An 11,336-nucleotide genomic window follows, 5' to 3' on the forward strand; every position below is an offset into this window, starting at 1 on the left:
AGTGTATAAGTATGCATATATGCATCCAGTACATTATGTAGAATTTATAAATTAAACCTTGTATCTATGAAAATTATAATGATCTCTACCAGAAAGTTCACCGAGTAAGAATTTAGGCTTCTGAGACTGATGTTGATCATTAATGTATGTTAATATAAATATTTCAATCAGTCATTTAGCAGTTTATATGTTAGAAAGGCCAACCATATAGAAATGGCCATATTAGAATGGAACTGTTTTACTTTATAAATGGTAAAGTATAGGCTTATGTCAGTTCTTCTGTTGAACAGTAAATTTAGATTGAATTGTTTCTTCCACTCTTTCTCTCTTTGTAATATGCATAGTAGGGGAAAAGCACACAGGCTTTAAAGCAAGCAGATCTGGTTTGCTGGGTAACTCCATCATTTATTAACGTTGTGACCTTACTTAAGCCTCAGTTTCCCATCCCATATTATTGGATTCTTGTGAGGATTCAGTAAGATAATTTCCATAAAACATAATGGCTGGTAAAAAGTAGGAGATAGTAAGTTATTAATTTTCTTTCTCTTTTGCATCACCTTACAGACGTATTTTTTCTTGATGAAACCAAATAGAATCAGATAAGTGATGATATAAGAGAGACTCAACAGATCTACTTCTGGTTGTATACCCAATAGAAATGAGTGCATATGTATACAGAAGACATGTACAAGAATGTTCACAGCAGCATTATTTATAGTAGTCAGAAACTAGAAACACCCAACTGTCTAACCACAGTAGAATGAATTAATACATTGTGGTATATTCATAAAATGGAATCTCGTACAACAACAAAATTAACATAGTACTGCTACACACACTCTCAGGAAAAACTGTGACCCACCAGCTGCCTACTTTTGTAAATAAAATTTTATTGGAATACAGATACACCCATTTGTTTATGTATTGTCTATGGCTGCTTTCTCAATATTACGGCAGATTTGAGTAATGACAGAGACGCTATGGCCACAAGCCTAAAATATTTACTATCTGGTCCTCTAGAAAAGTTTGCTGACCCCTGTCATAGATGAATCTCATACACATAAAGCTGAGCGGAAGGGGTTAGTGATTGCCAAGGGATGGGGATGAGGGGAGTGGGAATGACTGCTAATGGGTATGGGGTTCTTTTGTAGGGTGATGAAAATGTTCGGGAATTAGATAGTGGTAGTGGTTGGACAACCAGTGAATATATTGAAAAACGCTGTATTGTACACTTGAAATCATGAATTTTATGGTGTTATATATGAATTATATCACAAAAAAAAAGTTGAGTGTGAAAGAAAGCAGGCACAAAACTACTTATTGTGTGATTCCATTTGTATAGGTATAGTTCACAAGCAGGCAAAGCTAATCTAAGGTGTTAGAAGTCAGCAGAGTGGTTACATTTGCAGGGGTAAATAGCTGGGAGGGCACGAGGGAGGCTTCTGGGTGCTGGTAATATTATAATGCTCCATGTGGGAGATGTTTACATGGGTGAGTTCACTTTATAGAAATCATCAATTCTCCATTTATTAATTGTATACTCTTCTGTATACACTAGAAATTTCTTTTTTTAAAAATAAGCAAGCTCCCTTGGGAGATAAGGCCCAAAGAGTGCTATCTTACTTTATACTTCTTACTGCTTATCACAAATTAACTACTATTTTGTTAACAACTCTGAAATAAAATTGTGGCTTTTTGTAAAACGGCCTAGACACTCAAAAGCACATCTTAATGAAATAAAAATTATAAGATATTTGAATACCCTCTCCCTACCAAAAAAACTGAAATCAGTGTTTTTCAAATTATGTTCTGTGCAAGATTCTGAGGTGGTATTTCATAAATTTTTACAGGAAGCCAGTCCCCTCTTACCTACTTTAATCGGCGTTTCTCTTCCTTTATCTTATATATTTGGGTTCCGTAGTCTTTTTGCATAAAAATATTTGAAGACCAGTGATCTTGATGATCCAGAGAGAGATTTTGGAAACTTTTCTCCCTCAAGACTAGAGCTACTTTAGGAACCATAGGAAGAGTGGTTTAAATGAGATTAAACTGAAGTTCTGTTTCTCCCTGCCATCATGGTTTAATTCTTCCATTTACCTCAATAAGATAATTCCTTATTTTCATATTTTATTAATCAGTATTTTTAAAACTGAAGTATAATTGGTATATAGTGTGTTAATTTCTGCTGTACAGCAAAGTGATTCAGTTATATATATATCGACATTCTTTTTTTATATTCTTTTCCATTATGTTTTATCATAAGATATTGAATATAGTTCCCTGTGCTATACAATAGGACCTTGTTGTTTATCCATTTTATATATAAATCTTATATCTGCTAACCTCAACCTCCCACTCCATCCCTCCCCCAGTCCCCTCCACTTGGCAACCACCAGTCTGTTCTCTATGTCTGTGATTGTGTTGCTATTTCAGAAATAAGTTCATTTATGTCATATTTTAGATTCCACATATAAGTGATATCATACGGTATTTGTCTTTCTCTTTCTGACTTACTTCACTTAGTATGATAATCTCTAGTCGCATCCATGTTGCTAGAAATGGCATTATTGCGTTCTTTTCTATGGCCAAATAGTATTCCATTGTATATAGGTACCACATTTTCTTTATGCATTCATCTGTCAATGGACATTTAGGTTGTTTCCATGTCTTGGCTATTGTGAATAGTGCTGCTTATTTTCGTATCTTAAGACCAGTGAAATAATGACCTCTTTTAGGTTGGTTTAGCTTTTCTCCACTCTCCTCACCAGGTTTATGTAACTGCAGAGAGCCGCTTTAGCACCTTGGCCGAGCTTGTTCACCATCACTCCACAGTGGCTGATGGACTGGTAACAACACTACACTACCCAGCACCCAAGTGTAATAAGCCTACAGTCTACGGTGTGTCCCCTATCCATGACAAATGGGAAATGGAACGAACAGATATTACCATGAAGCACAAACTTGGGGGTGGTCAGTATGGAGAGGTTTACGTTGGCGTCTGGAAGAAATATAGCCTTACGGTTGCTGTGAAAACATTGAAGGTGGGTTGCTGAGAATTACAGTTTTCAGGCATCTTTTTCTTTTGTGCTGAATCACTTGGAAATATCAGCTTGCCCTTCTTTAGCTTTGGAATGCTTTCCACCCACTGGTGCCAAGCACATCAGCAAATTGTGATGATTAACCCTGGTGCCGTTGCTGACAATGCAGGGGCAGATTATTCACTGAAATGCAGTGAAATCCACATGTGGGGAAGGTTTGTCTCTGGAGGCTGTTGATGTAGATCTTGGTGGGAGGTTAGAAGCACATTATTACTTGTAAAAGCAAAGCAAGCTGCTTTCCCTCCTCAGGACAACCCCTGCTGGACAGAATTCTTCATGCATTGTTGGAGAATCATGGGCACTGTCTTTTCTTGTTCTGTCCTTTATCTCCCTGCTGCTTGTTCCTCCCATCTCCATGAGATTAGATCACTTTTTCTTGTTCTTCATATTCACAGAAATCTTTTTCCTGATGCCACCCTCTTTCTCCTTTAAGCATCCTGGTATCGAATTACAAGTTTTGTCACTCATTCCATTCTCTGAAGATTTCTCATATGCCTCAGTAGCTCTGGCATGTCACTCGAAAGGACTGCTCTTCACCTATGAGTAGTAGTCAGTTCTTTTGCAAGCACTTATTAAGTGCTTGTTCTGAGTGTGAAACAGTATGTACAGCCTTGCAGATATGCTTTGCTCCTTAAGGAATTTGTCAGGAAGATAAATGTGTAAACAGCTAACTGTTGTCTCCTCTTTCAGAGGCTTGAGGTATCTAGGGAAGTAAACTAGCAGAGAACTGAGTTATCTATCCAAGTCTTTTGTGTTTCACTTGTGATAGGACATGATTGCTGAATTTTACTCACCCTACTAAATTTCACTCCAGTTTCAAATACTGCATAAATTCAAGGAGACATTTTCTTAATTGGACTTGTATAGAGCATATTATTTTGTGATAAAATTTCTTGAAGTAAGTGCTAAAATATTCAAAAGATACCACCTTTTAAAGCTGAAGTTTTAGGATTGTGAGTTGACTCAAATGATTAAGATGGGGCTTGTCCCTTTCCTCTTTTTCTTTCTTATCTTCCCCCCTTTCCAGGAAGATACTATGGAGGTGGAGGAATTCCTAAAAGAAGCTGCAGTGATGAAGGAAATCAAGCATCCTAATCTGGTACAACTACTAGGTGAGGACGCTTGCCTGAACCATAGGTTTCTTCAAAGATACTTGTCCCCCAATACCCTGTTATCTCCAAATCCTTCTTTTGAATCACCATGGTGGAAGCTCCTAGTACAAATCTATTTCAATAAATGGTTGTTGTTTTAATCAGCAGTCTCTGTGTTTAAAAATTACCCAACAAACAGTGACCTGGATTGATTGCAATGTATAAAACTGCCCAGCTTATGGTAATTGCCCCTGACTAAAGTTCAGAATCATTCAAAATGATACTAAACCAAAAACTGTCCCAAAGGTTTTTGCAAAATAAACAGGCATTAAGCAAAGGTCTATGATTAAAGTCCTTCTTTTATCATAGTCATAAAGAGGCATTAAGCAAAGGACTAAGATGAAAAATTGTGACCGCCCATCAGTTTACCTTTACAAGCAGAAAGTGCTGTGCTGTGATAGATTGGCTTCTCACCTATTCAGATCACAGAGAAACCTTTGACTGAAACCATTGCCTTTTAAAAATAGGGCCACTTTCTTCGGGTGTTCATTGCACCAAACTATCCCAAAGGAAGTAGTTTCTTTTGGTTTTTTACAAGGAGTCCTCCATGTATTAGTGAAATCCTTAACTATGGAAACAGTTATAATCTTTTTAAAAAGCATTATTACAGTCTGGGCTCACACAGCCTTCAACATATGCACAATTGCTATTACTTTTAGATAAACATTGTTAGCATGCAGTTGAGGATGGGAATTGTGGGCATGTACAGAACTCTAGAAGTATCAGTAGTCCTGACCCCTTAATACAAGTAACTGCTTTTGCTCAAACAGGCATATACTCAAAATGCATGTGAATTTCCAGAGTGTGATATCAATGGAAGCAGAGACTTCCAATCAGCCAGCTTCTTAACTTCGCTGCATTATTTTTAGAGAATGACATGGCAAGAAAGGAAAAGATTACGGCTGAACTAGACTTTAAAAATTGTCCATTTTTCTTGCCAAAGTGGTTTGGAGTGTTTGAATATATACTAATAAAGCGAGCTCTATTTGAACTATCAGGTGTATGTACTTTGGAGCCACCATTTTACATTGTGACTGAATACATGCCTTATGGGAACTTGCTTGATTATCTCCGAGAATGCAACCGAGAAGAGGTGACTGCAGTTGTACTGCTTTACATGGCCACTCAGATCTCTTCTGCAATGGAGTATTTAGAGAAGAAGAATTTCATCCATAGGTGTGTAAAACCTGATTATCGCCTATGATTAACCATGAAGCTGCCTTGCCTGACATGCAAATAAAGGAAAGAATATGAGAACCTTCCCAGAAATTTTCAGATAACTCAGGAAAGTAATTTTCTCTTTCACAGGGACCATTGTAATGTCATTTCCTATATACCTACTGTGTATTCTGATTAAAGTATTAATGTGGGGCCTTTGCTGTTCTCAGAACAGAAAGCTGTTTATTTTGCCCGAGGCTATATCCAAGATCTTTTTGCTCCATCTAGCGGCTTAAGTTTAAAAATAGCTTTCTGTCTTAGTAAAGAACTTGAAACCTTGTAGAAGAGCACATGTTACTCACCTCTGAAACCTATCCCACTGTACTTAAAAATAGGAACCCGTTTTCTGAAGCCTGCTTTATTGTGGCATCACATAACCGCCTCTTGATGAGTACTCTACAAGTGATGTATAATTAGTGGCTTTCTACCATGTCAGCAATTTTCATAAAACACTGTATCTGTCAACAGTTACTTATCAACTCTGCTTGTAGCACAAAGAACCGATAACAGAGCATTCATGACCATTTTCCAGAACCATCTGATTGGAATCACATTTGGCTTCTCTTTCCCACAGAGATCTTGCAGCTCGTAACTGCCTGGTGGGAGAAAACCATGTGGTAAAAGTGGCTGACTTTGGCTTGAGTAGATTGATGACTGGAGACACCTATACTGCTCATGCTGGAGCCAAATTTCCTATTAAATGGACAGCACCAGAGAGTCTTGCCTACAATACCTTCTCAATTAAATCTGACGTCTGGGGTAAGGTTGGAAGGGACGTTTTTCTGTGTTTTGTCATTTTCTTTATAAGTAAATGCTTAATTCTTTAGAGGTTCTCTTTTATATGATCAGTATCCTTTGCCTTTACACCCGTCCTTCTTCAGTCATTCAGCAAGCATTTATTAAATATGTACTATCTGCGAGGCACTTACCGTAGAAAGAAGTTGTAAAGAAAAAAGTTAAAAAAGTCCCTGCCTTCAGAGCACTCACAGTCTAGGTATTATATTGCACTGAAGTTCTAATGATCCTCTCTGTGAAGCTCCCTGTTTTCCACATTAGGCTTTATTGCTTGTTTCTAGAGCACTGTGACACAGAGTAGCAACCTCTTTTCAAGGAAGGCATGAAGTTTCATCTAGAATTTGTCCTTGTAACTGATCTTGTTTCTACTGCCCTGAAAAGAAATATGATTTAGTAGAGACTCGGGGGAAAGAACAAGTCTAGAAGTTTGGATTGTGGGCCAGTGGAAATAGTTGAGGATTCTAGGTCATATTTTACCAGAAATCTCAAACTCAGGAATAACCTGTGAGAAAATCAAGCAAATTCTTTTTTCACATGTGAATTTTATCTGATTTTAAATGAGTCCATTTTTATATTATTCCTCTAGTATTAGCTGACTTAAAAATTCTGAAATTCATTAAATAGATCGTAAATTGCTCTAAGAATAGTTTGCTTATGCCCCAGACTTCTTATATGGTCATGGTTTATTTTCCCTCATTGAAGTAAAGGAAATCCAAATAAAAATTGGGAAATCTAAAGAAAACTGTCTTTAAAGTGAAGTGTTCCTTCAGTGAAGTGTTCCTGTGGAAGATATCTTCGAAGAACAAGTCATGTTGTAAGAATTATAAGAGTATACTAATGTTGTAATAGTGTGAATGTTACCCACAATTTGAAAGAGAAGTTACCTAATGGTATAAAATAAATAATAAATCAGAAGAAATATAAAGCTCTTTTTTTCATCCCTTTTGCAGCTTTTGGGGTGCTCTTGTGGGAAATTGCTACATATGGAATGTCACCATATCCAGGTATTGACCTGTCTCAGGTCTATGATCTGCTGGAAAAAGGATATCGAATGGAACAGCCTGAAGGATGTCCCCCTAAGGTGTATGAACTTATGAGAGCATGTGAGTATTTTTGCATATTTTAATTTTGAAGGTTTAAGTGAGCAATTCAGGATGATTAACAAAATTGAAAACATTTTTTCCTCTCAGTGTTGTAAGATTGTGTCCAGCCTCATGACATAGAGTTAGTCAGTGATCAGCCTGTTGGGATATCGTATGCTCTACCAGTGAGTCTTATTGGAATCCAAAGAGTCATTCTCTGTGGCCCAAATATTCACCCAATTTTCCACAAACATTTGCATATATAATAGGATAATAAGAAATTGGGTTTGGAGATTAGGTAGGGGAGGGCTGCTTTCAGCTACATAAAATGATTGTTAAAGACTATGGAGAATGCATGAAATTGACTTCTGTGATGAATAAAAGCATCTGACTTCTTAAAGATGAGAAAGTAGGAAGGTGAGTAGTGAATTAAACTGCAGTGTGTTTGAATATGTCTTGTTATTTTCCCATTGAGCATTGTTGTTGCCTACTGCCCTGTCTTTGTCAACTGTGAATTCCAAGCTCCGCCTTTGATATACTGTTATGTTTCTGAATGTGTACAACTGATTATTTATAAGAGTGAGTTTAAAGACAGGTTTTACTACTTCTCATTTTTCCAGTGGAAGAAAACTTGTCATTTTCTAAACCATCTCCCCACCCTTCTGCATCCCTATAGTAGAGGGAATAGGAGCTGAGGCTACATAGAAGGATTGGCCCTAGGAAGTGGGTTCATCACACCTCTGAGTCTGGAACTAAGAAACAGCTGCCTCACTATCATTGTGAACTTGCTGTAACTCTGCTTTAACAAGCATGTGTCCTAATGCATGGAACTCACCATCAGGGTGCCCCTGAATATTTAATTCCTGCAAGAAGCTTTTAATACTGTTCTTCTTTTGTTACATAGGCTGGAAGTGGAGCCCTGCCGACAGGCCCTCTTTTGCTGAAACACATCAAGCTTTTGAAACCATGTTCCATGACTCCAGCATTTCTGAAGGTGAGAATCTGGTGATTTACTGTCAGTGGTGGCTAGTTCTGAGTGCTGGGGATGATAAAAACATTTCAAAAATTATAGATTCTTATAATTTGGGACTCCATTTCAAGATACTGAATTCTTGGCCTTTATTATTCTTGTTTTGCTTTTTTTTTTCTATTTTAAGATGTATATTTGTGTCTCTAGCTCATATTAATTAGAAATTAATTCAGTCTTTTCAGGAAGAGTATAAGTTCAAGTTCAGCGGTTAAGCATTAACACAATGCAGGAAAGAGAAGAGGAAAAAATGAGAATGAAAAATATTTCAACTCTCTAAACCACACCTATAAAGACAGAACCAAGTCATAAAAGCAATATCCAGAAATTCCATTTCTGGAAATAGATCTTAAGGAAATAATTAAGAGTATGAACAAAGATTTAGCTGTAAGGATGTTACATCAGAGTCTAGTTTATAATATTGAAAAATTAAGAACAATCTAAATAGTGTGCCAATTATTATATCCATGTAATTGAGTAGTTAAAATGATATTCTTAAATATATTGACACAGAAAGTTTAGAATGAGAATGTTAAGCTATGAATAGTGAGAATCTTTTTCTTATCTAAAAAACAAACAAGTATATGGACACATACAGGAAGTTTTCTACTTCTGTGTATAATGTCTCTTTAAAATTATCTGCAAAAGTGAAACAATAAACTTGTTATAAACAGAGGGAGACTATTCCTAGAGAGCTAAAAACAAACAATTCTTAGTTATACTTGCCTGTTAGACATTTTGGTGTAGTTCCAGAATTGTATACATACTTTTCAAATTTTTCTTTTCCTTCATAATTGAACAGAGAACTTACTGTTTAAGTTCAAGTTAAAAATGTTAGAAGAGGAAATCAGCTAAGCTGATTTTTGTCTGCTTCCTTAGTGATTTATCATGTCTAGGTAAGAAGAAAGGAGGAAGTACAACACCAAAGTTTAATGAAAAGTATTTTCATCCTCGTCCTTTAATGTATGGAACTTCCGCAGCTTGGGGAGGGCACAGCTTGCCCTTTGGGCCAGATTGAGCAGCTGCCTATCACAGCAGTCTTCTTTCCTCTGTTGCTTTATATTATGCAGTCAAAGTGGTAGAAGTCGTAAATATTGGTCAAAGAATTGGGTGCTTCTGTGTAAACGTTTAACTTCTGTTGAATCCTTAGCTAAATATTTCTGCTTCTCTTGAAACTGTTATATTCTTTTAGAAAAGCAACCGTATCAATTTTCAAAGCTAATTTCAATTAAAAATTGCTAAGCAAAAAATCTAACATTATTTAACACACATTTTATTAAGTATTTAATCTGTGGTAAGCACTATACTAGGTCTGAGGACATAGAGATAAGACACAGTTCTTACCTTAAAAGGATGTATATTAGTTGTAAGTGAAAGAAACTTAGCTCAAACTTTTCTTAAGCAACAAGAGGAGGATTTATTGCCTCATAACCAAACCATGGAAAAGCAGGGATGGCGCTAACCTCAGGGTCACTTGAAGCCATGGACTCAAATAGCTTCAGGTCTCCTTCCCTCTTCTCTTTCCTTCCCACACCTTCACCCACCCAATATCTCTTTACGTTTGTTTCTGCGTTAATCTCATCCTCCAGGTGGCATAGAACACAGTTGTCAGCATCCTCATGTCTGTCTCGCAGCTGCTCTGTGAGAAAGGAATCTCACTGGCATGGCTTGGGTTATGTGCCGTGTACCCACGCTTGTGGGGGGTCAGTTTTGAAAAATAATTACCAAAAAAAATTGTAAATTAATTACAAAAATTCACAATTTAATTGATCCATACTTCATTTTTGTTCAGGAATGAATAGCAATGTCTGCCTTATTAGTAAAAGCTGCAAAACCCATGACTGCTTTTAATCAGCTGAGGCTTACTAATGGGGTGAACACATTTTCAGGAGCCTCATTTGCTTCACTGGCATGAAATGGAATGGATTGTATCTACCTTCCTTTTTATGCAAGGCGCAACCTGAAAATAAAAATATGTGCAAACATCCGTTTGCTTTGTTCAACCTCTGAACAAGCGCTTAGTAAACAAGGATATCCAGATGACCAATGAGCACACAAAATCACCCATCATCAGAGAAGTACAAAATAAAACAGTGAGATGGCCATTACACATCTATCCCAGAATGGCTAAAATTAAAATCAAACAAAAAAAACTAACATCAAACTTTGGTAAGCATGCATGGTAACCAGAACCTTCATACAAGTTAGTGGGGATGTAGATTGCTCCAGCCAGTTTGGGGAGGTTTGGCAAGACCCAACAAAGCTGAATTTATGTGCTCCCTGTGACCTACCTGCTCCTATACCCAGCAGACGTGCATAACACTGAAGCCAAAGACACATAGTACAATAGGATGTCCCTAGCACTATATTCATAATAGCCAAAAACTAGAAACAAATATTCATGAAGAAGAGAATGGATGAATTTTGGTGTATTCATGCATTTGAACAATACACAGCAACAAGAAAAACCCTTGCCACATGCAGTAACAGGGATGAGTCTACAGATAGAATGCTGAGCAAAAGAAGCCAGACACAAAAAGTGCATAGTGTGTGATTCCACTTACATATTTTATACTCCGTTCTTCAGTTCTTCTCAGTTGTATGCCTTTCTGAAAAGAGAAACTCCCATTTTTTGGTCATGAAATTGTTCTTTTTATTATTCCCCTTGCCTTCCTCACAGAGGTAGCCGAGGAGCTTGGGAGAGCTGCCTCCTCCTCATCTGTTGTTCCATATCTGCCCCGATTACCTATACTTCCTTCTAAGACCCGGACGCTGAAGAAACAGGGGGAGAACAAGGAGAATATTGAAGGGCCACAAGATGCCACAGAAAATTCTGCTTCCAGTTCAGCACCAGGTATGAATGAGTCCGTAGGCAGGTAGAGTCAAACTGCCTTTTTTAAAGAGCCTTGGGGTATGATGCCTTTATTTCCACTTTCCTGCCCATTTTCCCTGAGGAAAGTGTGGC

The 11,336-nt window shown here is 37.2% G+C and overlaps 1 protein-coding gene across 7 annotated transcripts in view; it reads left to right on the forward strand.

Moving 5' to 3' along the window:
* The window catches only part of ABL2 (ABL proto-oncogene 2, non-receptor tyrosine kinase), a 108,749-nt gene that overhangs the window by 87,236 nt on the left and 10,177 nt on the right, over positions 1–11,336 (forward strand). For all 7 annotated transcript variants that reach the window (XM_027086190.1, XM_027086193.1, XM_027086191.1 and 4 more), the window contains 7 exons: positions 2,769–3,041; positions 4,126–4,210; positions 5,248–5,425; positions 6,042–6,226; positions 7,213–7,365; positions 8,249–8,338; positions 11,052–11,225. In XM_027086190.1, the coding sequence (XP_026941991.1) occupies positions 2,769–3,041; positions 4,126–4,210; positions 5,248–5,425; positions 6,042–6,226; positions 7,213–7,365; positions 8,249–8,338; positions 11,052–11,225 (1,138 nt within the window). The remainder of the gene's footprint in view (positions 1–2,768; positions 3,042–4,125; positions 4,211–5,247; positions 5,426–6,041; positions 6,227–7,212; positions 7,366–8,248; positions 8,339–11,051; positions 11,226–11,336) is intronic.

This window comes from Aethalodelphis obliquidens, unplaced genomic scaffold (assembly GCF_003676395.1).
Source record: "Aethalodelphis obliquidens isolate GAN/ISIS:26980383/991018 unplaced genomic scaffold, ASM367639v1 scaffold55, whole genome shotgun sequence".
Classification (NCBI taxonomy): Eukaryota; Metazoa; Chordata; class Mammalia; order Artiodactyla; family Delphinidae; genus Aethalodelphis; species Aethalodelphis obliquidens.